The sequence below is a fragment of the Populus alba genome, chromosome 9 (assembly GCF_005239225.2).
Source record: "Populus alba chromosome 9, ASM523922v2, whole genome shotgun sequence".
In the NCBI taxonomy this organism is placed as follows: Eukaryota; Viridiplantae; Streptophyta; class Magnoliopsida; order Malpighiales; family Salicaceae; genus Populus; species Populus alba.
The window spans coordinates 9,145,238-9,171,757 of record NC_133292.1 but is presented as its reverse complement, the minus strand read 5'-3'; the positions used below and the strand labels follow the sequence as shown (position 1 = coordinate 9,171,757).

At 34.3% G+C, this 26,520-nt stretch overlaps 3 protein-coding genes and 1 non-coding gene across 5 annotated transcripts; all 4 read left to right on the top strand.

Annotated features, from left to right (window-relative positions):
• The first annotated feature begins 3,033 nt into the window (after positions 1-3,033).
• On the top strand, positions 3,034-6,214 carry LOC118058684 (la-related protein 6C). Its single transcript, XM_035071408.2, has 10 exons — positions 3,034-3,668; positions 4,112-4,193; positions 4,283-4,377; positions 4,487-4,558; positions 4,655-4,734; positions 4,831-4,909; positions 5,002-5,049; positions 5,136-5,204; positions 5,289-5,417; positions 5,606-6,214. Exons 1-10 carry the CDS (start codon positions 3,315-3,317, stop codon positions 5,855-5,857), a joined length of 1,260 nt encoding a protein of 419 aa, XP_034927299.1. The 5' UTR covers positions 3,034-3,314; the 3' UTR covers positions 5,858-6,214.
• A 129-nt stretch (positions 6,215-6,343) lies between these two features.
• Positions 6,344-6,417, top strand: TRNAI-AAU (transfer RNA isoleucine (anticodon AAU)). Its single transcript has one exon. It is a non-coding gene; the product is annotated as a tRNA-Ile (tRNA).
• Positions 6,418-9,054: 2,637 nt separating this feature from the next.
• On the top strand, positions 9,055-11,085 carry LOC118058683 (peroxidase 10). The gene is made up of 4 exons (XM_035071407.2): positions 9,055-9,326; positions 9,765-9,956; positions 10,060-10,225; positions 10,592-11,085. Exons 1-4 carry the CDS (start codon positions 9,075-9,077, stop codon positions 10,999-11,001), a joined length of 1,020 nt encoding a protein of 339 aa, XP_034927298.1. The 5' UTR covers positions 9,055-9,074; the 3' UTR covers positions 11,002-11,085.
• A 9,971-nt stretch (positions 11,086-21,056) lies between these two features.
• LOC118058682 (peptidyl-prolyl cis-trans isomerase CYP40) lies at positions 21,057-25,056 on the top strand. 2 transcript variants are annotated; one of them, XM_035071406.2, is made up of 10 exons: positions 21,057-21,484; positions 22,393-22,893; positions 23,158-23,245; positions 23,380-23,432; positions 23,508-23,612; positions 24,001-24,076; positions 24,305-24,342; positions 24,419-24,506; positions 24,582-24,698; positions 24,787-25,056. In XM_035071406.2, exons 1-8 carry the CDS (start codon positions 21,314-21,316, stop codon positions 24,497-24,499), a joined length of 1,113 nt encoding a protein of 370 aa, XP_034927297.1. In that variant the 5' UTR covers positions 21,057-21,313; the 3' UTR covers positions 24,500-24,506; positions 24,582-24,698; positions 24,787-25,056. The 2 variants fall into 2 exon arrangements, with proteins under 2 accessions (XP_034927297.1, XP_073267612.1); XM_073411511.1 differs by lacking the exon at positions 21,057-21,484 and adding an exon at positions 21,572-22,142.
• The last annotated feature ends 1,464 nt before the right edge of the window (positions 25,057-26,520 follow it).

Below are 26,520 nucleotides of genomic sequence, written 5' to 3'. Positions count from 1 at the left end.
AAGCTTTTCCAGCAAATATGAGGTTTTGGAATAAATATTGCTAGAGATTATCGTTCCACAGTTTCTTTTTGCTAGCTAGGTTTGAAGCTTAGGTGGAATTAGCACATGCTACTGTCCACTTTGAACTTCATTCAATGGAAATGGACCTGCTTCTCGTTGACCTATCGATGCCTATGTTATGTACTCTCTCTATTGTTTGAAAATCTTGAAGGTAGAACTCTCATGTGGAAAACCATAATAGATCCTCAATCTGGTTGCCTGAAAGACCAGGTGGAGTAAAATAAATCTTGAAGTAATGCAGCCAAAAATGTTCTCCCAGAATAATCGTTGGATTCCAAATCTTCTGTAATTTTTGCCTGTTCCCTGAGGTACTTGAGCAGGAAGTCAGGAATATTTCATTTTCAATGTTGATAGTTCCTCTGGGTTTTTATAAACCTTGACAGAGAATTTTCGAAGGTCTTATCAACCTCAGGCACATTAATCGGAACTGCTTTTCCCTGGTTGGAAGAGGATCATATCACTGGAGGCATCTCCCCCGCCCCCTCCTTTTCCGTACCAGATAAAAACAGCAGAACCAGGATGCCCTGCAAGAAGGGCAGAACCAAAAATGAGATTTATATTTTATACACAAGGAAAGGGTGTCAGCTTCTTCACCTTACATTCTCTGCCGGCCCGGCCAGATTAATATCCGGTCACTCACTAAGCTACCCTTTGCTTTTTTTGGATGCCTGGTGTGTTACTTGTATTCGTTAGGATGGTATGTTGGGAATTATTCTGTTCTCCATGGCCATTATTATATTGACCGAGATGAACCTCAACATGCCTCAAGAAATTATGGTTTCAATGTATGCTAAAATTGCTTTTGTTGATGCTGTTTTGGCTGTACATGATGACAAGACAAGATCAATACTTATCTTAGTGAGAATATTATAGGTTTCTATTCCTTAACTTTCTTGTGATTATGTCCAGGACACTCAATTATTTTGGAATCTGGATTCTTGTTCAAGGAAAAAGATAAGATTGACAAGCAAGCAGTTGACATTATTCTTCCAGTTTTAGTTCACCAACGCACTCATTTTCGCTATGCACACTGTATTATAGGTCTGTTTGGGAAGCAAGAGATTTGGCCACCATTGATAATGACTCTAGGCCTAATTGCGGATCACACCTCTGGTAAATACAGGGGAAAAATCAAGCGTATTTAGGCTGTTCTTTCTTTATTCATCAACTCAAACAAAAAAAAAAAAAACTCTTTTCTGGGAAATATTTATCATTAGACAAGCAAGTTTAAGCTCTAAAAGCTATAATCAATCTTATCAGTATGTATGACTTTGTAGCAGCTTGACTGAATCATGTGGTCTCCAACCAGCTTCTTGCTCGGTCAATTGTTAAAAAACCCTAGATTTTATCCTTTCACCTAACCCAGTTTCCCACTTTCTTTTTTTTCTTGAGAGAGGGGCAAAAGAAAAAGCACAATCAATTGCAAGGCTGATCTGGGTCTGGGTCCATGACAAAAGAGTCACTCTCAGAAACAAAATAATAGAGAGAATCTCATAGACAAGATATAATGAAGGAGCCCACAGAGATAGGTCTACCTTCAATAAGTATAAATTGTTTGGTGAGAAGCGAGGGAAAATGATGGAACCACTCATTACATTCTCACCCTAATAAGGTTAACAAACTTAATTTATTTTGTTTTTATACATCAGATTCTTCAAATCAAAGGACTATCCCGTTTCTTTTTATATAAATTAGACGATATAGAATGGAAGAATGTATGCGGTGGCTATGAACATTAGCTGCCCACATGATAGCTACAAGATTAATCAATATTTTTTTATATATTTAATTGTTCCTATAAAATAATAACCATTCCCTGTCGAAGATTTCCTTCAAAGACCAGGCAGAGATGATGATGATTCTTGATAGGTGTGGTATTATTAGGAAGCTTGAAAAATGGAGAAAGCTATCAAAAAGGGCAAGCCCCCCCGATAAAAAGTATTAAGCAGAAAGGTTAACCAGCTACTTATTGTTTTAATAAAGGAATTTATGTCTAGGGTTCTTAACAATTGACCAAGCAAGAAGCTGTCTGTGGACGAGTTTATGATTCCAGCAATGTTTAGGAATGTGGTAAAGATTATTTTTTAAAGTATTTTTTATTTAAAAATATATTAAAAAAATATTTTTAACATCAGATTATAAAAAAAAATTAAAAATAAAAAGCTATTTTGAGATTAATTTATGATTTTAAAGGGTGTTAAGGAGTATGGTAGAGATTATTTTTTAAAGTATTTTTTATTTAAAAATACATTAAAATAATATTTTTTTAAAAAAAAATTTAACATCAGTACAGTAAAAAAATTTAAAAATACTAATAAAATTAATTTTTTTAAAAAATCAAATTTTAATAAAAAAAATAAATTGAAACTCAGTAACTAATTATAAATAATTATATTTACATGCAATGGTTAAATCAAGTATTACATGCCATAGTGAAACAAAAGAAGTATATATACTACAGTCGTTTGATTGGTGAGTGGATTTATGTATCATCTAGAATTTCATTTTTTTTTTAAATGTATAAAATTAAGATTTATCCAAGATTCGATTGCTAATGAATTTAGTTTTTGTATTAAAGATGGACTGTCGCTATATTTAAATCAAAATTCTTGATTTAATCTTCACACATCAAAAATAAATCCTTATTCCATTAAATCTTAAATAGATGATTCAAATCTAAATTACATTCACACATATTATTATTATTATTTTTGTTATATTTGAATTTCTAACTGGGATGATAACACTGGAAGCTCATGACTTGATCCAACACAATGGAAGGTAAACGGGACGCTTATCCAAATATTTTAGGCCGGGCCTTAAGCCCCAACGCCAATTCTAGATAACAGTACATCGTTTTGGGCCTGGACCTTTACCCTTGTGGATAATCATGGGCCCAATTGTGCAGCAGCAACAAAAATGTATCACACAGAAGCGGTGTTTTAGGAAAATGTTAGGAGGAGAGGGAGGGAGAGTAGAGGTAAGAATGATCCGTTTGGTAATTTCTCAGATGAGCAAACTCACGAACCTCAAAAAATTCTGGTCAAACCCTGAAGCCACGGCTAAGTGTAATAAGAAAACTAGCAACACGCACGCATGGAGCCACAAATACCTCTGCTTGGGCGCTAAATGTGGATTCAATATCACGACATTACAGTTGCTCAACTTCAGGAGCAAGTGAGAGAGAACACAGACTACCACACAAAATCAGGAAAAGAAATTGTTTGCTAGAGAGGCAAAGAAAATAAGTAGTGATGGCACAGACACAACCTGAAGAAGAAATGTCTAAAGAAAAAGAAATGAAAGAAGCAACCAGACCCAAAAATGATAGTGGTCCCGTGTCCTTTAAATTCAACGCCCAGGCTCCTGAGTTTTTGCCAAGATCACATACCACTGCAACCCAAATGCCTATATCAGGTTATTTTTATCCTTACTTTGATTATCTTGGTGCCACTGCTGCTGGAGGGTCTGACTGGTTCTGTGTTGGGAACCAAGACCATGCTGCCTATTTGATCTCTAATAACCCAAATCTTGCTGCAATGCCTAATTGCCCCACCAAGAATAGCGATGTTCTCACTGACGATCTTCGAAAAAAGATCATCAAACAGGTTCCTTTCTTCCGTTGAAATTCATTTTTGGTCCTACTCTCTGTTGGTTCTCGATTTCATCTCTCGTTATTCTTGTATTGGGGGTTCATGTTTAATTATGTTCATTAGACAATCACATGATTTGGTGCTGTTAAGTTTTTCTTTTCTTGAAATAGAGACACAATAAAACAAAGTATTTTTAAAAGCTTTGTAAAACCTTGGAATGCCAAAATCTTGCTTGGCTTCTAATAATCTTCTTTAAGCTGTCTATTTCTTCTGTTATGTCGATGCCCATCTCTTCCCTTCATCTGGTCTGCTGTTTTGAAATTCATTCTTTAACAACGTGTCATGTTTTTGGCACTAGAGTCATTATGCAATTACGTTGAACATCATATGTTCTACTCATAACGAGTCCCAGTTTTGAAATGCTCTAAGAATCTGAGAACTGTTTGGGTCTGAAATAGGTGGAGTACCAATTCAGTGACATGAGTCTTCTTGCTAACGAATCGATGTCGAAACACATTAATAAGGATCCTGAAGGCTATGGTAAGGATCGCTGAAGTATTCTCTATGGACCTGTATTTTTCTGCAGTGGTAGCTCGAATTTCTAATCATATGTTTCGATTGCATTGCAGTGCCAATATCTGTTATTGCTTCAACTAAGAAAATGCGGTCCCTTGTTATCGATAACGATTCGCTTGCTCAAGCACTCAAGTCTTCATCAAAACTTGTAAGTCCTTTCGCTTAAATTGCCTCATCATTGTTCTGTAATTATCAAAAGTTGAATTGTTAAATCTAGAGGGATCATCTCTCCTTGTTGTTACCTTGATGCTCTAAAGTCCCTGACTGAAGATGGCAAGAAGGTCAAACGTAAAATCCCTTTCACTGATAAAGATAGAGAAGAATTGCAGGTAAATCAGCACAGACTTTCTCTGTTGGACACATGATCCGAAAGCATTTTTTACACAGTTTTGCTTGATGCAATACGTTGTTTTTTCTTCCTGCAGTCTCGTATTGTAACTGTGGAGAATTTGCCAGAAGATCATTCTCATCAAAATGTCCAGAAGATTTTCAGCGTGGTTGGAAGGTCAAGCCTATGAGTTGGACGCTAACATTTCTATTTCTAGTATTCTAGAAAACATCAAGTTTATGACTGTGTGCTAACAACTGCCATTGTAAACAGTGTGAAAACCATCAGAATATGCCATCCTCATGAATCCAATTCTTCCGGGGCTAAAAATGACTTCTTTGTAACCAATAAGGTATTAAACATGAATTGACACATTTTCTTTGCGAACCAGGATAGTGTTGAAAGGAAAATTTTCATGATTCCTTTTCCTTTTATATTCTCTAGCTGCACGCACTTGTGGAACTTGAAACCCGAAAAATAGCTGAGAAAGCGGTATGTTAATGCATATTTATGTAAATTTGGTTTTAAATCTCTCTTATTTATGCAATGAAATTGAAAGCTTCTACTAAGTTCAACAGGCTGAAAAGTTGAATGATGAAAGGAATTGGAGGAAAGGCCTTAGAGTAAGGTTGCTGCTTCGGTGCTCGGTATGCATAAACTAAGCTATTACTTGCACCATCTTCTGCTCAACAAAAGACTGTAGCTTACTATTTGTCCAAAAACAATTGCAGCCAAAATCTGTTCTCCCCAGGGGCAGAAGGTCCGAATTTGATATTTGGGACGAGGAAGATTCACCTCGTTATGAATCAACTGTAGATACCTTCAAACCAAACAATTCAGAATCCGTCACAGAGAGTCATGTGAGTAACTTCTCTTGTCTAATTAGTCTTATCTTGGCATCTATGTGTAAGCATACATATCTTAAATCCTCAGTCTGCCAGGATCATAGAATTGATCTACCATTTTCCTAGCCATACCAGTTGTCTAATTTAATAACAATAACAATAACAATGTTAAATATTAACGCATTATAAACTTTTTTCCTAAGGCTGAAGATAGTTCAGGAGCATCAAAGAAGGCATGGGCGGCAAAAGGCCATGGCAAGGGCAAAGGCCGTGGTCAAATCAATTGTAGCAGAGGTCTGCTTGCTCCTGTAAAATGTGCCAGCACCCCTCAACGTGAAGCATCTGCTAAACATGCTTCTAAGAGTCCAAGAACGCCTGATGGGACCAAAGGTTTCACTGTGGGTCGAGGCAAGCCATTGATTACTTCAGCTCTGACCAGCTCAATGATGGAATAATGTGCATTTTCCCCCTTTTGACCAATCGGTCACTACTTTTTTGCTCTTATATTTTGTAGTTTTGAAGAAGCAAGAAATTGGTTTTTGTAGAATCTTTAGTCTGATTTACTCTTTTCAGGCACCACCAATGTTTCTTAATAATTCGAGGTGTATAGTGTAGCATGGAATTGTCTTGTGAAAAATACTGTAGCATGGTAGCAGTGTTTTTCTTGAATGCTATTTTAGGTGGGAGTGTCGTTTCAGTTCCCTTTATTCCTATGTTAACTGTCTGAATAAAGAATTTGAGGGATGCATTCTCTCCCTCTCTCTGTCAATTTTGTTATGATAATCTCACCCGCTCTATTTCATGCTGTTATCTTTTACTTTACAAGGACACATTACAATAATTTTATACTCTCCATTTGGAGTCCATTTCTAGAGAGAGAGAGAAGACAATAGCAAATACAAGTAGTGAAAATAGGAAATAATTTCCAACAAATACAAGGTGGCCTATTAGCTCAGTTGGTTAGAGCGTCGTGCTAATAACGCGAAGGTCGCAGGTTCGAAACCTGCATGGGCCAGGAGTTTTAGTTTTAGTTTTAGTTTCCAATTTTGGAAAAATCTCAAATAAATCCCTAACTATATTTATAGAATTCTCAGTTGAGTCTCTAAACCTGTTTTCGATCTCAATTGGGTCTTCATAGGCTTAGAAAATTCTCAATTCCATCCATTCAAATAAGTGTACATTTATGCATAAAAATGAAACTATTTCCATAGTGTTTGAAACTGAGAATTCAACAAAACTAAAGGGGCTCAATTGAGATAAAAAAAAAATGCTTTCAGGACTAAATTGGGATTTTGATTTCTTCCCAAATTCCATTTTCATATTTTAGGCTGCCATATGAGTCATTTACTTCAATCCAATTAGACTCTGCCGACAAGAATTAGAGATAATCATCTTTCTCATGGGAGCTTTAACCTGCGCAAGATAACATGTCAAGATTATATTGGTCAATAAATTACCGCTTTTGAGTTATGCCTTTTTTTATAATAAAACCACCTCTGCAGTTTCATCCAATGGAAGATCAAACAATGTTTCTTTCGTTTTCTTGTTCCTGCCATCGTTTTGTCATGAAGGAATTTGGCAGAGTCACACCAAGAACATTCAATGAATTCGAACTAGGTGCAGCTGTACATTTCAACATTAATATTATCTGTAATAAACTATATATGTTGTTGTATAAAAGGTCATCCCATTACACTTCCGATTTCTGAAAGTGCTGATGTAAGTATTTTAATTTTATTTTTATGATTTTTTTAAATACATCAAAATAATATTAAAAAAATATAAAATAAAATTAGTAATTTTATACCTTGATATTATGAGCATATAGTATCTTTGTTATCTTATCTTTTTTTACCAAGTTGACTTAGTCTAGAATTCGCTTTCATATCCTTTATTAATATGAGATCCTAGTCACGTTTTAACTTTTTTTTAAAAAAGAGCACATGTATATATGAATCTTATAAAATAGCTAAGGTTGCTGGAATCAATTAATAGAGATAGGTCGAATTCAAGTGTTTGGAATAAAAAAAATTTCATTTTTATTATTATTATTATCCCTATCCCCTTCATCTTCTTCAAAACGTTCCTTAAAAACTCCATAATCAAGACTATACGGAAGCTAAAAACCACAGCAAACAAGACATGACATCACCTTCACGTTGCAAGTTCCATATTTTGTTGAAGAAATCAAAACACGACAAGCCAGATAGATTATACTGACTCCATCAATTCATAATTTCACAAGCACAAATCACACTTTTGAGATTTTTTTTTGTATCTAGAAGCAAAGATTCTTCTACTTCTTTCTCAAAATTATAGTGGATGTCTTTGAATTGTAAAAATACTAATAAATCTTAATCCATCACCCCCATATATCTATATCTTTTCCATAGTTTTGTCTTACTTTATGGGAGTGCGAATTAAATTCTTCAGTTATCACTTTTTTTGTATACAAGTGAACGATTAGGTCAGCCCCTGAATTATATGTTACTGCCTACAGCATGCGCATGTCATTACATATCTGTTTTTTTTTTTTAATTGTGCGGGTCAGATTATACATATCTCGATTAATTTCTTGAGATCATGAAATTAATGATCATATAAATTTTTAATGATTTTAAAATTTATAATACTTAAACTGATAAATTTTAATAAATAAATCCATAATTTTATCAATTCAGCTATATATTTTTATAAATCATTACATATATGCTCCTAGCCGTGTGGTCCAACTTGTGCATTGCTCCTGGCAAATCAGATCCTAAGAAAGTGTCTGAGATGGTGCAGATAAAATTTTCAAAGTTTATGGGCACAGTGATCTTCGTTAGTTATCTGTGAAGCTCAGTGGAGACCCGTGCATGAAACATGTAATCTATGATTATATCCTCTAACAATCTTGGAGCTGGTACCTAGCCAAGGTGTTTTCTCTCATTAATCTAATATCTTACGTGATTAAAAAAAATTTAATATTTGCGTGATTAATATAGGGCAAAAAACAAAAGAATATTAATGAAGGGTCGTGGATGCCAATTAACTGGGCTCATGAAGTCATTTCCTTGTATTTAAGAGTCATTTATGGAGGGCTGATTATTTGATTTCGTTGAATGTTTAATACAGATGTTCGTGTCTTAATCAAACCTTTCGATTCCCATTATATATAAAGCCTATGATCGATACATAAAAGGGCTGACGTGTTTTGATGTGATCAATGTGATCAATCTCAAGAAGTTTAAGATTAATTTAATAAGCTTACTAATCAACTTGTTAAATTAGTAATTACGCTAATGTCTCGAATTACATTGTCTCTTGGTAATTAAGATTAATTATTTGTAAATATATAAAAACAAAAAAGAGTGCGCTTACCGCACTAATTTAATCTCACTTATTCAAAGCCATTTTAAGATTAAATTTGGTTCATATGTATCTAGAAAAGAACTAGAAATAAGGGATCATCAACGTGTACAGCTAGACTCTTTTAAATCATGGATTTTCAAGATTAACTTGTTGGATTTGATGAACAACCATGCTTTACACAGTGACAGTGGCTTGTCCACTTTCCGAGCTCAACCAATGAATTCTCTTCGACTCTTCTTTGTTTGCCCTATAAATCAGCACAAGGTCCCCGCATTAAAGGCCATCACAATCAGCATTGCACAGCTTCTTCACACTCACATGCAAATGGCTAAGACACTCTTCTCATACTTCGCCATTCCCTTGTGTCTTTGCTTGTCTTCGCTTCACTTAGTCACTTCCTTCCCTTTTGCTAGTGGTCAGATTGATTACAACTACAACTACAATTACTATGACAGGTCATGCCCCCGTTTGGGAATGATTGTGAAGTATGGTGTCTGGGCTGCTTTCAAGAATGACACCAGAATCGCTGCATCCCTCCTTCGATTGCATTTTCATGACTGCTTTGTAAACGTAATACTACTTCTTAACAATCCATTTCTCTCTTGTCACAGGGTCAATTTTCTCGGGAAAATTTCTGCCCTTTATGCGGCAGTCTAATCTTGCTAGACTCGGTCTTTTTGCTCATCTATTTACTTGTTGTGTTTGCTTATAACTAACTTGTCCCACAAATCCAAGAGATTACCTGCATTCTTTTAATGTTGTAAATAAGTGAAATACACAAATGAATATATATAGAAACAAGCACGCAAGTTATTAACAGAAACCAATCTCAACCTTTTACTAACATAAAAGGATACACACAAGTTCATCTGCGTGCACATTTATTCTGCCTTCAGAACCTGCAACTTGATTGCACCCTTAACATGGTGCAAAAACTGAAGAGCAGGCTATAATACTATATGCACATGACTTAAAATTTATTGACCTACTTAATGATCTTAATTATAGGGCTGCGATGCTTCGATACTTTTAGATGACACGATTGATTTCAGGGGAGAGAAGAATGCTTTTCCTAACCGTAATTCAGCTAGAGGATATGAAGTCATTGAAAGTATCAAGGCAGATGTTGAAAACGCTTGCTCATCAACTGTTTCATGTGCTGATATATTGACTCTTGCAGCAAGAGAATCTGTCCTTTTGGTACTAACACTGCTCATATTCTTTATTCATTCATCGTGCTCCTACGACATATTCTATTCTTTGTTCTAAAATCTTTTTCCATTTACTTCATTTTCTGGTGCAGTCAGGAGGGCCTTATTATCCTCTTTCATTTGGCCGAAGAGATGGATTGACTGCAAGTGAGAAGGCAGCTAATGAACAATTGCCATCACCTATTGAACCACTAGCAAACATCACTGCTAAGTTCACATCAAAGGGTCTTGATATGAAGGATGTTGCAGTCCTCTCAGGTTCTTGCCCTTTTCACTCTCTGGTCATCGCTCTCGATTTTCAGCTGTCAATGGAGTGATGTTCTTTTTCAGATCACAATTCAGAACGTTTGATTCCATATATGCCTTGCATTCATAGAGCTTAAATTATAGCGACGAAGTTTGCGGCGCCTCTTCTTTTAATTGGTTTAGACGACCACATTTTGTCGTCATATATATATATATATATATATGTATCCATCGTTACCTTCTATAAATTTCTTAAGCTCGGGTTTTTGACGACGAAACTTTTGGCGACAGCACAAACCCAATGAGCAGAACCGAACTTTTTTACTAATTTCTAATACCGGGGACACAAATAATTAATTAGTTTCTTGTTAATTACAGGAGCACACACCATAGGTTTTGCTCAATGCTTTACCTTCAAGAGGAGGCTCTTTGATTTCAAAGGCAGCGGCAAGCCTGACCCCACACTCGAATCTTCGGCCTTGACAAACTTACAAGGCATGTGTCCAAATAAGGATGCATCAAACAGCAATCTTGCTCCTCTTGACTATGCAAGCACATACCGATTTGACAATGCTTATTATGTGAACCTCGTGAACGGCACTGGCCTTCTTGAATCTGATCAAGCTCTGATGGGGGATCCAAGGACTGCTGCACTTGTTACTGCCTACAGTTCAAATTCGTATCTTTTCTCGGCTGATTTTGCATCATCAATGACGAAGCTTAGCAATCTTGGTATACTTACAGGGAGCAATGGGCAAATTAGAAAGAAATGCGGGTCTGTTAACTAAATATATATATGTCATGTAAATCTGTTTATGGAACTTGTGATCTCATCTAGCGGATGATTATGTAACTGACGTTTTTTATACAAAAAAAAAAAAAAAAGGGTTTATTTAGTGATTCTAATGGGGATTGATTTGCTATTTTCCAAGAATAAAATAAAAATATCAATAAAAAATATGAGGAAGAAGGGGGGGGGGGGTTGCTAGAGGCAAAAGCTTGACAGATCCAATGCCGCGTGGAGGTAGAAGGCCTACGGGTCATTAACTTCTTTTCCCTGAGAAAATGCAATGATGGTATCAGAGAAATAAGCATCCAATAACTTTGTGCCAGCAGCCACAGCAATACAGAGGATGCAGGTGTTATCTGGAATAATTGGGCGTAAAGTACCTATAGGTGACTTCTTACACCAGCCATCAAATCTGAGGACTCAACCCTGGATAAACGGTGGAAACTGCAACATAACATGAGTTGAGTTGATTGATTATATGTCAATATTCATGGAGCTGTAAAAAACATTTGAGTTTCCACGTAATGATAATTTAGGAACCAGTCTTGAGATTAGACGAAACAAACTATAACATGCGAAGACAAATGAAGATATATCTGTTTGAAACAGTTAAGTAGTGTCCGGTCTTGTTCTCCTCCCTTTGGCAAATCACACGGTAAGGAACCGCCACCTTCTCAGTGGTGCTTCAGCAAAATCTCCTAATTAGTTCAATGGTGAACACAATTACATGCAAAAAAAATCTGAAGCTAGGTTTATTGGAAGGTATCGAACCATTATAAGATCCAAATTTCCTTCCCTGGTGCTTTAAATTAACATATCAATAGTTTATGATTCTGCTTTGAAATCTTGCACCGGAGGTATTTTCTTATGTCATGAATCTAATATTTTATTGGTTATAATGCTAATTGATGATGGTGGGTTCCATTAACTTAATTTTCAAGTCATTTGGTGTTAATTAAAGTCATCTTTACTGTCGCTATTTTGACTTTACTCCTGGTCACTTTTAGCAGCTACACGATGGTTTTGCCACTTTACAAGCTAAACTAATGTATTCACTCGGATTATGTTGTTTTGCGTATAAATCACCACGCAATTAAGGCCCTCGTCAGAGGTCATTAGTGCTAATGGACAACATGTTACATTCTCGAGCAAATTTTTAATGTATCAGAAACTTTTCTCAAAATTCAGCATTCCATTCCTCCTTTTCTTTTCTTTTCTTTACTTTAGCTGGTGACTAGATTGATAATTACATTTACTATGCTAAATCATGCCCTAACCTATCCTTGATTGTTAGAAATGTTGTCCAGAAGGGCTTTGCATAATGACTCCAGAATAGCTTCATCTCTCCTTCGCTTACACTTTCAAGACTCTTTTGAATCATATCGTAATCGAAGTGTTGAGGTCTCTGTGGTGGTTTAATAAGATTTTCCAGTGAGTGTCCATCTGTGGGGACAAAAAAAATTAAGCAAGCTTGTTTAGTGGTGAATCATGCACCGGTACAAGAGCCACACAATTCAGTGCCCTGTGCTTCAATTAAGCATATAATTTATAACTCTGTTGTGTAATCTTCTAAAGCAATATCTGCTTAAATTAATCTCATTCACTTTAAACATTAACTTAATAAGCTAAACATGAAATCATTTCAGTTCTCCTTGGTTTAATATAAATCAAGTGTTTCCCACGATCAACATTGCGCAAGTTGTTCACATTCACGTTCATTAGCAAACGAGTCCTAATCTCTTCTCGTACTTCATCATCATTGCTTTCTTCCTTTTCATGTCTTTGCATCAATTAGCATGCGGTGCCTGTCACCGCCCAAGCCCTGGTTTTGAAGGAGATTCCGACGACCTGGGTTGTCATGGTTCGCATGGATCTCCTAAAACCGGAGGAGGTTCTGATGACTTAAGTGCTCATGGTTCATATGGATCTCCTCCTCCTGCTTTAGCCGAGATAGGTTACGATTATTAAGATAACTCATGCTCCCAGATCGCCCAGATTGTTAGGCATGGTGGCTTGGAAGCTTTTCACAATGACACTAGAATTGGTGCCTCCCTCCTTCGGCTGCACTATTTGGAGGTGCGTTGGCGAAATGACTCAAAGTTCAGAAAATAATTCCCGACTTTTGTCACATTTTTTTTAAAAAGAAAGCTTTTTGACCTTTAATAAAAGCAAAACTTTTGCAGAGAAGCTAGGGAAAGACATCTTAGAAATGAAGTAATGATTTGCCATACAACAGAGGTCCTGCTTGGCGCGTTGAGAGTAATTTTTCGACTATTGAAAAGGTTTTTTCCTATATATGCTTCTCTGTTTTGAGCAGGAGCATATTGCTTCCATATTAAAGTATGACCTGGTAAGAAAACGTAGCTAGTCAAGCCTCAAGATTGTAGGATTCTGTCTGTTTTTATTTGGTGATGTGAATCCAATAAATGACATTAGGCTTGAAGTCTGGAACTAGGTTGTTTATTTGGTGATTTGAATCCAATAAATGGCATAAATTCTTGCAATCACAGGGAAAGGTGCCCAGAAAGCTCCTCCCCATTTTCAAAAGGGGTTTTCTTGGGCTTTGATTTTTTTCCAAAACCTTTCTTTCCTCGCTTTTCTCTCTCGTCCTCATTCTTTCGAAAGGTACTCTGATTAAAAAGAAAAACCTATAAAATAAAGACAAACCCCCTGTAATCTCTCTCTCTCTCTCTCTCTCTCTCTCCCTCCTCCTTCTATTGTGTTATGATCAACTCCAAAAACACTTTATCACGCCTTTTCTCTTTCTTTCTTAACTCGTAAGAAACTAAGACTGCATTTTCTCTCCCCACGTTAATTCCACACGTGAACACTGCTCAGAATCCTGAATATTCCCTGCATTTTCCAAGCGTCATGAAAACCTCTACACTGAAGGAAACGCACTCTTAAGTTTCCATTTTTCACCCGTCTTTATCAACTCTTTTCGAGCAAAACCAACAGCAAAAAAACCCAACTCTAGTTAAAACCCTCAAAGAGTGCACCTACTTGTAAACTGTTTCTTAATGTCTACCCCATTAGCCCAGCAACAACAAGAACCACCACCCATGGAAGGGACGCAACAAGCTGCCTACACAACCCGCACGGGTCATGGCTCTGTTGGACCAGTAATAGCAGTTCTTGCAGTGATCACAATACTAGGAGTCATAGCAGGAATGATTGGTAGGATTTGCTCAGGTCGTCGGGTCTTGGGTCATGGACAATATGATTTGGAGGGATGGGTAGAAAGAAAATGCTCCTCTTGTCTTGATGGCCATGTTGGGCCCCCTCCGACCCGACCCGCGGATATTCCGGTTGCAGCTCCAGTTGTGTAGGGGAGACCACAAGAGACCAAAGAAGAAAAGCAAGAATAAATTCAACATTAACCACTTGCAAGTGCTGGTGAATCTTGATTCTTGTTCTCCGGTTAGTCCGGTTGTAACTCAATTAATTTTATGAAATTTAAAATTAGTGAATATATAAATTTTAATAGCATTAAAGTTATTAGATTAATTCTTTTTTTTTTTTTTTTTAATGTGAGGTGTTTGGTTAGCTAATTCATACAGCCCTAAATTAATGACCAAGTAAATTTATAATTGTCATTAATATTAATAATTACGGAACTCGAACCTAAAATCACAAAAAAAACAAATTATTTAATCTTAAATTTTTATTATTGATCACAACTAGATGGTTGGTTGATTCTTGTTTCTTAATCAATAGCGGTAGAATACCACTTTTGTTTTGTTCAAGTGTTTAATGGATTGGATCAGTTCATGAAGTGGTGAAGTTCGAAAAAAAAATTTTTTTTTTTTTTAATATTGGCTTTATTTATTATTAAAATGATGTGCGCATTGAGGGGTCTGATCTTTGATTAATCAAGGAAATATCTCTAAGTGGTTTGATTATAAAATTAGTCGTAATCTATTTTACAAATTGCTAGTCGAGGAATTGTTGGTTCTGGAGCTTTTTAGTTTATTTGTTTGCAAAGTTTATTTTATGTGCCTTGATTCGTATTAGTTTAAACCTATGATTAGAAAACTATTTCTTAATGTAACCTTCCATTGTCAATTCTGAGAGATAACCTAAGCCCTCCCGCTTTTGCTATAGTCATTGATATGTAGACTATCTGCTTAGCTAACTCTTCAAATATTGTTCGTTGGTAATTAAGGACCAATGACAGTGGGCAAGCACTATACTCTGTAGTGGTCACGGCGTTATCTTAGAGGAAATGTGGTGTCGGTCAATTCTCTGCTGCTGCTGCTGTTTTTAAGATTGAAGAAAGTAGTAACCATTGTTTAGCATGCCTCTGTTATGGAGTAATATCAGAATAATAAAAGAGGAAATGTTTTGTGAAAGATAGTCCTTTTGACTGCTTTTCTTTTCCATGTCAATTATGTGCAATTACAGAGAAGTAGTGGTTACGTTGACCGGAGAAAACCCATTCTAGAGGAGGCCATATCTCGTGGTAAGCTTCATCGTGAACCGGGAAGGAGGAAAGTTTTCATTTGTAGAATTGATGATTTTTTTTTTTTTTTTTATTAATGTGGATGTCTGGGCTAACTTGCGCGCACCTCGACTAATCCCACGAGCCCTGAAATTAACAACTATATAAGCCTCCAGTGGTCTTCATATAAATAACCTAGAATTTAAATCTAAAATTATAAAAAAAATAAATTTTTTGATTCTAAATTTTTACCATTAGTCATCACCTAGATGGTTTAGAGTGGATGATTCTTGAAAAAACATGTGATGTGGGTAGCTTTTGTCTCAGCCACTTCCAAGAAATCCAAGTGTCGAGTTCAAGGAGAAAGGTGACTATATACTCCATGTTCACTAGAAAAAAATCATGTTTTTTTAAATGTAGGATAAAAAACTTTTTTGGTTTAAATACTTCAACTTAAAATAATAACATTCTAACGTAGTATATTTTCAATATAAGATAAAAAAATTTTGAAATAATATTTTAAAATTTTATTATTTATAACATGTACTGTCTATATTCACATAGATTGTTTTTTAATTTTTTTCATATGAAATATTAAAACTTCAAATACTTTTTTTAAAAAAAATTTCCGGGTTGAGTTTGGTTGATCCGAGTCAACTCATATAACCTGGAATCCAGCTTCTTAACCAGGTCAATTCCTGGATTGATCTATGTAAGCATTGGCATAATATCTTCGGCATTTGATGGGGTCTGGCTCGAGATCAAGACAATGCTGGTCTGACTCGTAAAGGGCAGGAGGGTTGCAATATCGATTCATGCCAGTGTTGGTTGAAACTTTGGGTACATAACAAGACAAGTGACCGCATCTAGTTACATATCGATTCATGCCCGTGTAGAGCTATATTATTATGTTTGTCGGTTGGATTAAGAATTTTTCTAGTATAAGAAATACGCAAGCATAGCTAATTTTTACTATAAAAAACAGTTAAATTATATAGAAATTAATTTAATGTTACTCGGTCATCTTAAAGTGTCCAAAAAACAATTCAAATGATCGGTAAAACTATAATATAATTTAAAATAAATATTTTAAAAAATAAACTGTAAATATTAAGCCAACACCATATTGGATTGATTTGTATCTATCCGGATTAATTTGTCAATCTGTATGCCAACTCATGAGATCATAATAATCCCATGAAAAAGCAAACTAAAACAAATTATGAATCTTAATTTTCAATAAACTTGATATTAAAGGATAAAATTATATAAAAAAAAACATTTCAAATAACTCCATTAACCTATCAAACTCGTGACCTATATCATGAAACTGAGATAACTCAGTAAAAAGAAAATCAAAACAAATCATTAAACTCAATTTTTAATCAATTCAGTGTTGAAATATAAAATTAAAAAAAATTATAAAATTATAAAAAAAGTGACTTAAGTCAACGCCGGTTAACTTACCAAACCCATGACCTGAGTCATGAGACATGGATAGCCCTATAAAAAATAAACCAAAATAAATCATGAAACCTAATTTTTAATAAACTAGATATTAAATGGTGAAATTGAGAATAGAAAAAGAAAAGAAAAACTTGAATCAACCAAGTTAAATCATCAAACTCGTGATCCTAGTTATGAGACTGTGATAATCTCATAAAAAAGTAAATTGAGAAAGATAATGAAGCTCGATCTCTGATAAACCAAATATAAGGATGGAAATAAAATTGAAATTGAAAATTCAATTAAAAAAGGCTACAAAAAATTAATTGAGTCAATAAGAGTTAACTCATCAGACTCGTGACCCGAGTCATGAGATAAGAATAATCTTGTAGAAAGCAAGTCGAAACAAAATCATGAAATAAAAGTTTTAATCAATCAAATGTTAAAAGATAAAATTTTAAAAAAAAAAAAAAAGTAGAATCAATTAAATTAATCCATCAAACGCGCGGTTTAGATCATGAGATTAAAATAACAACATAAAAAGCAAATTGAAAAAAAATATAAAGCTCAATTTTTTATAAATTTTATACTGAAAATAAAATTAAAAATAAAAAAATATTATTATAGTGAAAAATATTTTGCAAGAGAGATAAGAAAATTTTGGTTGTGCTTTAGGTTTTTTTGTTAATGTATTGGAAAGTTTTTACCAGGATACTCATTGTTCAGTTCATCTTATTATTTGATATTATGGTAATAATTATTTTTAAAATTTTTATTTAAAAATTTTTATTTTTTTTTATTTTAAAAAATTATATTTTATATCCACACATTAAAATAATAATAAAAACATTAAAAAATCAATTAAAAAAAAAAACGGAATTCCGCTAAAACTAACAGGCTATAAGAAACTGAGACCGAGAACTGTTAAAATGACGAATCAATCAATCAATCAAATTCACTGCACGGTGGACTTTTTGTTTTGGAATAGAGTAGGTGACGTTCACACCTAGCTAGGGCTCGAATTATTTTTCTAAACCTTTCGAAATAATTGCAGTGTTCCTTACATCAAGGGCCGCTATCAAGGCCCCCGCAATGCAAGGAATTCCGGCACACCGACGTGATGAAACGCTGTAGAGCTTATGTAATGGATTGGAATTCCCTATCCAGTTTCAACCACCCCTAAATTCGTAATTGAAAATGCATTATTTCCATAGCTATCGAGTGGGCCCTACTTTGTTTGGCTCTTGGTGTTAATATTATCACTCCTTCTTTAATTTTCCTTGACCGGGGGGTTCCTCCGAGGATGCCTTCCCTTTTCCGGTGAATCATAAGATGGAGATGCCGTGCCTTGTGCTTTTGTGAAACCTATCATCGTATTATAACATGAAAACTAACCCCTTTAATTCTAAATGTTTTTTAGGAATATTCTTAAAATCATTACAGGTAAATTGGTTTGAAGATAGCATTTGTTGCTGGAAAAAAAAAAACACGTTACCTGTCATGATCCACCTAACCGGAGATGTTTTGATTTTTTGTTTTATAGAAAAGATCAAAGTGTTTATTAGGGTAGATTATTCTAACCTGTACTAAAATTAAGTATTTTTCTAATTACATTTTAGGTATGCAATCTATCTGCAAATTGATATATATATTTTAGAAACGGTTTATTCTTACGTTTAAAACAATGTTTAGATTTCTATAACTTGAAAAAATATCAAATTGATTTTTTGGGGTTTTCTATTGTTTTGATTAGCTGGTATTAAAAATAAAAAAATATTTTAATATATTTTTAAATTAAAAATATTTTGGAAAAATACTGTAAAATTAAAAAACTAGATGATTACAATGGAATTGATTTGGGCTAGTTTGGTTTTGATTCACTACTCCAAAGGTACAAAGGGGAGGTCAAAAGGTGTTTGGTGTAGTGTTATATCAATTGACTTATCCAAAAGGTTCCTTGTAAAAGCTAAGGGAAGAACGAGAACCTAACCTCCCGGAACCCCCGCGGCACTAATTATCCAAAGAAAAAGTCACAATAATTTATTGCATTGCATCCGTCCATCAGGGGATATTTATTTTTGTGTTTTAAAAGGTTCTTTGGAAACTATATTTTTTTAATTTCAACTTAATATTTTTTGGTTGGGTAGTTGAATAAAAATTATTGTTTAAGGATAAAATTTAAAGATTAGGGACTAAAATAAAAAATGAGACCATAAATGGATGATGATTTCAAAGTTAATACAAAAGGTTTAATTTGATCTTTACACTTTAGAAACTATAAATGATTAGTATCACAGTATTTTACCAATTTTATTTTGATATAAAAATTTATTTGTGTTATTTTTCAATTTCTGATTTTAGATAAGAAAGAAAAGAGGTCGCTTCATTCCGATATAGAGAAAGAAAATATAGTTAACATTGATTTAAATCACCAGAATAATATATTTTTATGTTAAAAATTATATGTTTTTTTTAAATAGAGTAAATGACATTTTATCCATCCATATACAAAATAAAAAGGCCCACACACACATGAGCCCTATTGAATGGGCTAGGTGGGTCGGGATGGTTTGCCAGACCCAGCAACGCCTATCATTTTTTTTTCTAAATTATTTTTATTCTTGTTTTTAAAATACTAATGCTTTTTAATATTTTAATATTTGCATTTAGATTAATACTTTTTTATTTTTTTCATAACTCTTTCAAGTGGAGGTTAGTTTTTGGCTTTTTTTTTCCCTCCCTTTTCTCTCTCTAATATATTTAGGTTAGGTGTGAATTAAAGAGAGAGAAAAATTATTTAACCCCTTTCAGTCCATAACCTGAATTATAGGTTTGTCAAGTTAAATCACAATATTAGGGTTATTATTATTTTTATCTTTTAATTGATACTTTTTTTTAATATTTATTTTTAAAAATATTTTTTAAATTTATGTTTCAATTAATATCATTTATTTTTAAAATTTGCTTATTTAACCTTTGTTGGATAAGGATTGTTTTTTAAATTATCTTATGTGTGTTTAATCTTTGAAGTAGTTTTTTTTTATTCATATACATTTTTAAAATCTTTTGTATAAATGAAATTTATTTATTTTAAATAAAAAACAAAATTTTTAGATAATTTTTATGATACATGTAACTTTGCATGATATTTCTTTCATTTTATTTTATTTAATCAACTTAATGTGTGTCTAATATTATTGTCGTTTGATTAAATAAAAAAATATTTTGATTAACAAGACTTGACAAACACAATCGGGTAAATATTTCTTCTCGTGAGATTACATATTTTGATATACATCCATTTCTTTATTTTTTCAGCTTTATTTTTATCTAGCGTTAATGATTTTTTTAAAATCTATTAGGACACATAATTCTCGATTTATTTTGTTACATGCATGCATGAACTTTTTGATTTTCACTTAAAAAATTTCTTCCAAATACAAAAAATGCATAGAAAAAAACTATTATAGACAATTTTTTTAATAGGAGATAAAAATATTTGACTAGCGGTAAAGTATGGGTCACGTAACTAATATTTATCTAGACATTATATATGAACCCCATGCAAAATAATACTATTTTAAAAATAATTAGAAAAATAGCATAAAATTTCCATGTCATGATTGAAAAATGTGATATTCAAACTTGTTATTGATAACAATATTTTAAATAAATCATGATATGAAATATACAAATTATAATAAAAAAAGAAAAGAATAATTTTTTGGAAAGCATATTAAAGCTCCTATTACAACACTATTAATATTATTAAAAAATCCTAACAAGATAAATTTAATAACTCTAATATGCTAAAAGCAAGTAGGCTACCCTTTGTTTTTGAAGAACAAGTATGACTCACTCATGTTACAGCCGATAACCTTCCTTGATTTGTTAGATTAGTCAAAAATTTTTTTAATGATTATAGCATTATAATCAGAGTTTTGATGTTTTTCCCCCTCTCTCCTCGTCTTTATTCATGCAGTTCATTCCGCAATTTATTTGAAATATTATATTTTTAAATAGTAACAATTTTAAATATGGTGTTCAATTGTGACGAGTAAAAAGTAAAAACAGTGTTATTTCACTATTTCTTTAAATTATATTATTCTACCAATTTTGAAAACAAGAGAAAAATAGCCACAAAACTGTACGTTGTGTTGAAACAAGGAGAGAGACACGTCTGAAAATGCCGTTGACAGGCAGGCAGTCTGAATTTTTCTTTTCTTTTTGTTTACATTAATTGCAAGAAGTGAAATGAAGTTGGAGTGCTAACTGTATGAATTGTTTACTATATAAGGGGACCAGTCCGGGGTGGTTTCACTTACTTCCTTTTATGCAAAGAATTCTCTAGAATCCCAAACTCTTTCTTCTACATATATAGCAAGCGAAGAAGAAAAATACAGAGAGGAAAATAGGGAGAGAGATGGGGAGGTCAAGGTGTTTCCTAGACATAAGCATAGGAGGTGAGTTGGAAGGAAGGATAGTAATAGAGCTCTACAACGATGTTGTTCCTAAAACTGCAGAGAATTTTAGAGCTCTTTGCACTGGTGAGAAAGGCGTTGGACCTAACACCGGTGTCCCTCTTCATTACAAGGTATTAGCTTTATTTCAGTAACTTTTTAATAATTCTGTGTATGTTATGTGTTTGTGTTGATGGGTTCAAGTTAGTTTTTTGATTGGTTGATGAAAATACAGTTTTGTCCCACTTGGGTTGGTAGTGTTTACTGTTGTTTTGTTTGTTTGTTTTTTTTTTTTTTATCTGTGATCAAACACCAAGGTGTGTGCTAACTATGCTTGTACTTGATTAAAGACATCTTTTGGTGTTTAAAACCTGATGGTACTTTTGGGAATTTTAAGGGCACTAAAGTCTTTTGATTTTGGATATTGTTAGGTATCATGGTATTTGATTGTGATGATTGTTTCACTTTTCTACTTTTGGTTTTCGATGCTAAGTTTTGAAAACGAAACCTTTTCGGGTTTGGTCATTGAGACGTGAGAAAGAAAGAAGCTTTTCTGGGTAGAAGTTAGGTTTTCGGTTCATGATGAAAAAGTCATTTTTGTCCTTGATTGTTTAGAGAAGTAGTAGTCGTGACTTCGTGCCTTTTTTAATTACTTGATTCTAAAGAATCGTCAAGTATTCTTTTCCCAGTACTTCGAGATACTGCAGCAATGATGGTTTCTGGTTTTGGACCACTGGAAATGCCATGGCAGGCAGTTTCTATTTCTTTTCCTTTTTTTTTTTCTGGCTTCAGGTTGAGGTTTTATTTTTTTTATTTTTTGGTGGTAAATAAAGTTCCTGTGCTTTGGTATTGATATTATTGTTCTTCATTTTTCTCAATCAATATTTCTAGGCAACCTATAGGCTTGACTTTTTTATTGATTGCCCATTGCATATGACAGAAGTTATTATTTATATGTGCACAGCATTGGCTATAAAGGCCTACGGGAAGGAAAGTTTAAGCTTGTTGCAGTTGATTTTACTTGTTATTTTGTGGATATCAGGGGTGTTGTTTTCATCGTGTTATCAAAGGTTTTATGGTTCAAGGTGGAGATATCTCTGCTGGAGATGGCACTGGAGGGGAATCTATTTATGGCTTGAAATTCGAGGATGAAAATTTTGAACTGAAACATGAAAGGAAGGGGATGCTATCCATGGCCAATTCTGGCCCAAACACAAATGGTTCACAGTTCTTTATCACGACAACTCGCACTTCTCATTTGGATGGAAAACATGTTGTATTTGGCAAGGTTGTTAAAGGAATGGGAATTGTTCGTTCAATGGAGCATGTTACAACTGGTGATGCTGACTGTCCTGCTTCTGATGTTATAATTGTTGATTGTGGAGAGATTCCCGAGGGTGCAGATGATGGGATATGTAATTTCTTCAAGGATGGTGATGCTTATCCCGATTGGCCAGCTGACCTTAACGAGATTCCTAAAGAACTGTCATGGTGGATGAGCGCTGTAGATTCTATTAAGGCTTTTGGAAATGAACATTTCAAGGTAATGGTTTTCATGTTCGGTTGATGTTTGTTTTTGCACCAAAGGCACATTGGTACAACTTATTGTTATAGCAATTATCAGGACTCAAAAAGAAAATTCAGGAACTCTAGTTGACAATATACATTGTTGGGGTGTGAAGGTTTTTGTTGAACTGATTTTTTCAAGCCATTAATAATCTCTACCGTCTATGGGCGTTTTTGTTTTTCTTCATCATTTTCTTCATTAACACGTGTTGATGACCTGATTTCTAATTAATGTTTTTAGAAACAAGACTATAAGATGGCGCTAAAAAAGTACCGGAAGGCTTTACGCTATCTGGATATCTGTTGGGAGAAAGAAGGGATTGATGAAGGTGCACAATCTCTGCGGTCCATATGCTTTATAGTTCCTTTAAACCTCGGTGTTCTTAATGCTATGCTAATTATTCCCAGTGACTCGGTTGCATTTTGATGTATTTATATACCTTTTCTTCTGGTGGCTTTGCAGAGAAGAGTTCAGCTTTGAGGAAGGCGAAGTCACAGATATTCACAAACAGTGCAGTAAGTTCTTGTTCTCATTATCATCTGGATATTTTTACCGCCACTGGCTACTGAAGCTTTCGATCTTCTGTGTAGGCTTCTAAGTTGAAACTGGGGGATCTGAAAGGAGCTCTTGTGGACACAGACTTTGCAATACGTGATGGAGAAAACAATGCTAAAGCTCTTTTTCGCCAGGGACAGGTTAGTATCTCCAATTGGAATAGTTTCAATCTCAGAATCATGGGAGCTTCTGTACATGTTTTGGTGTGAGGTAGTCCATCTGTTCTGCAAAAGTTTGTTTCTGAGAAGTGAAGCTTTCAAGCTGGTTTGCCTCCCCGCTCTCTATTGGGAAATCATGCTTGCTTACTTCCTGTTACTCTCATGTATCTTGCATTCCACTGGAATCTGTTACATTGGCATTCTGACTGGGTTGCTTTCTTTCACTGTCTTCTGTATGCTATGTTGGTTTCAACTTTTAAGAATTTGCTCTAATATTTTGGTGCCCCCTTTTCCCTTTATTTGTTTAACGAATAATGTTTGAGGAATTACCTTTTGATACTAATAGTTATTTTTCTTCTGCGTCTGTCAGGCATACATGGCTCTCAATGATGTTGATGCTGCTGCTGAAAGCTTCAAGAAAGCATTGCAGTTGGAGCCAAATGATGGTTAGTATTGATGGCACATAATTCTGCGTTTGTTCTAGGGATTGAAGTTTTGTTCAGATGTTTGCTCTCTGATAAGATTATTAGTTTCAGGGACTGTTAAAGCATGCTTAAAAATAGCCAACTCAAATTTATTCACGCTGAATAAATTCGAGGAGTCTTGGACAGGTATTTTACTAAGAATCCGTTGGAATTTGCTGATAGCTTACTTTGGTTTATAATGCTTTTCAGCTGGAATAAAAAGGGAGCTTAACGCTGCTAGGAAGAAGGTTGGTGGATTTAACAGAATTTGTAACATTTTGTGAAAATAAATGGTCGCAATCATAAACAATTAATTTCTTGCAGATTAATGAGAGACGTGATCGGGAGAAAAAACAATATGAGAAGATGTTCAAAACTTCAGATAGTACTTCTGCAGAACCGTAGCCTATTGGTATGTGTACTAACTTCCAGAAATTCTTGCCATTGATTATCGGGTATTGCCAACTGATAATATTTTGAAATACAGGTTGCAGATTCCTTGAATTGCAAAAGCCCTCGATTTCTTTTGCTACTTAGTTTCATGGACTGAACTGGTTCAGGCTTTTTTTGTTTACAGACTCTGTTATTCTTGAGGGAATATTAGGTATTAATGTACATCTCATGCCTTGTGGATACATGTTCGCTGATTCACAGAAGTGTCTCAATCTCTGATATTTCGACGCACTTTTCAGGTTTTGTCATAGAGCAAAGGAGCCTTTATCAAAGGCAACTGTACAAATTTGAGGCTTGAACCAATTCTTATTAGAGTTTGCATGGAATTTGTTGTGAAACTTAGAGCTGGCAAACAATGATGATTTAATCTTTGATGGACATAAAATCTTGCCATGTTCTAACAATGATGATTCACCAGTCTTCTTCTTTTCCCCCCCATGTTCTTTTACCAATGAACTGACATTTTTTTTATGCTGCATCTTTATATATCAAGTACTGTATTAAACATTGATTGGCCTGTAGGACTATAATCTTTCTGGTCTTTCTTTCCTCTTTCCATGCCCCTTCGCTTCGCCTCTTTCTTCCTGGTGTTCGATCCTGAACTTGGTATATCATACTACAGCAAATGCTTGCCCCCCTCAGTTTGTTCATCTGAAATGCCTACACCAGAGCAACGTGGTGGCGAGTTCATGAAATCTATCGTAGGGGCGCAATACTGATCCGAAGACATTCGAGTGATTTTCACTCCGAGGTCAACGGGTATTAATTGATGATTAAACTGAAGCCCAAAATATTTTGAGGATCGAATCACAGACTTGCCCTTCAATCAAAGGATAAAGATACCGGTGAAAGTAAAATAAAGAAAGATGTTAGCTAGAGGAAAGGAAAGAAATGTGCATTAAATATAAATATTTCTACATCCTAGGTGCGAAATCTCTCCTTTCTTTGATTATTTCTAGTTTGCAGAAATGGATGGGAAAATATTATGGAATCTCAGTCTATATTTATTTTTGTTTGGACCGTTTGAGTAGAAAAAAACCATACATGAAATAGAAAAGAAAAGACTGCTGTCTTCTTTAGAAGCTGCACAACGGCAGAAAACATTGGATATTTTTCAGTGATTTCTCTACATCTTCACTCTCTAATCATTAAAGCCGGGTTGCCACTACAGCCAACTTTTTTTATTTAAAAATATAGTTATAGTTATTTTTCATGTTAAAATAATATTTTTTTATTTTTTAAAAATTATTTTAAATATTAATGCATCAAAACCATTCAAAATATAAAAAATTAATAATAATTTTTAACAAATTTTTTTTTTTTGAATTTTCTAAAAACACGAAACGTTTCCAAAACGCTCTCTAATCCTCCTCCACAACACTCAGCAGCAACTCCCTCAATCATGCTTTCAGCGATGATAATGTTAAAGCTTGCAGCATAATGTGAGCTTATGGTTGCATCCATCGTGACCATTGCACATATCTTGCTCTTGCTGGAGTTTTTTTTTTTTTCCAAGCAGTTCGATTGTTACTTTAAGACTGAACTATAATTTGAACTGTCATTTTCTTGTTCCAACAATTTGAACTGTATCTATTTGATTCCTAGACCTGGTTCTTGTAAGTTTATAGTTGTTTCTTACCTCTGAATTATAGTCCTTGCAACAATAAGAGCTCCTATGAAAACAAAATACAAATGGCCATGTAATAGAATTCCCATTTTGCTTCATTTTCAGATTTCCCCTTTTAATTGAAGCAGGGTTCGGCTCGAGGCAGTAGATGCTGCTACCATGATTAACGATCACCAGTTGCTATTTGTTACAGTCCAAACCAAACCAAGCCAAGTTTATTCTCCATTCCAAGCTGCGCGAGCCGTTAATGATGACATTGCAAGCAGTTTGTCTGTAAGCAAACACCATTTTAATTTTGAATTTATCAAATTACAAGTTCTAGGAGAGCAAAGCCAATAGGCAGCAA

Coding starts and splice junctions, on each gene's coding strand:
- LOC118058684 (XM_035071408.2), top strand. CDS start 3,315: ATGGCACAGACACAACCTGAAGAAGAAATGTCTAAAGAAAAAGAAATG. Junction 4,735..4,830: donor ATTTTCAGCGTGGTTGGAAG/GTCAAGCCTATG, acceptor CATTGTAAACAG/TGTGAAAACCATCAGAATAT. Junction 4,910..5,001: donor ACTTCTTTGTAACCAATAAG/GTATTAAACATG, acceptor TATATTCTCTAG/CTGCACGCACTTGTGGAACT.
- LOC118058683 (XM_035071407.2), top strand. CDS start 9,075: ATGCAAATGGCTAAGACACTCTTCTCATACTTCGCCATTCCCTTGTGT. Junction 9,327..9,764: donor TTCATGACTGCTTTGTAAAC/GTAATACTACTT, acceptor TCTTAATTATAG/GGCTGCGATGCTTCGATACT. Junction 9,957..10,059: donor CAAGAGAATCTGTCCTTTTG/GTACTAACACTG, acceptor TTTCTGGTGCAG/TCAGGAGGGCCTTATTATCC.
- LOC118058682 (XM_035071406.2), top strand. CDS start 21,314: ATGGGGAGGTCAAGGTGTTTCCTAGACATAAGCATAGGAGGTGAGTTG. Junction 23,433..23,507: donor AGATATTCACAAACAGTGCA/GTAAGTTCTTGT, acceptor TCTTCTGTGTAG/GCTTCTAAGTTGAAACTGGG. Junction 24,343..24,418: donor TTAACGCTGCTAGGAAGAAG/GTTGGTGGATTT, acceptor AATTTCTTGCAG/ATTAATGAGAGACGTGATCG.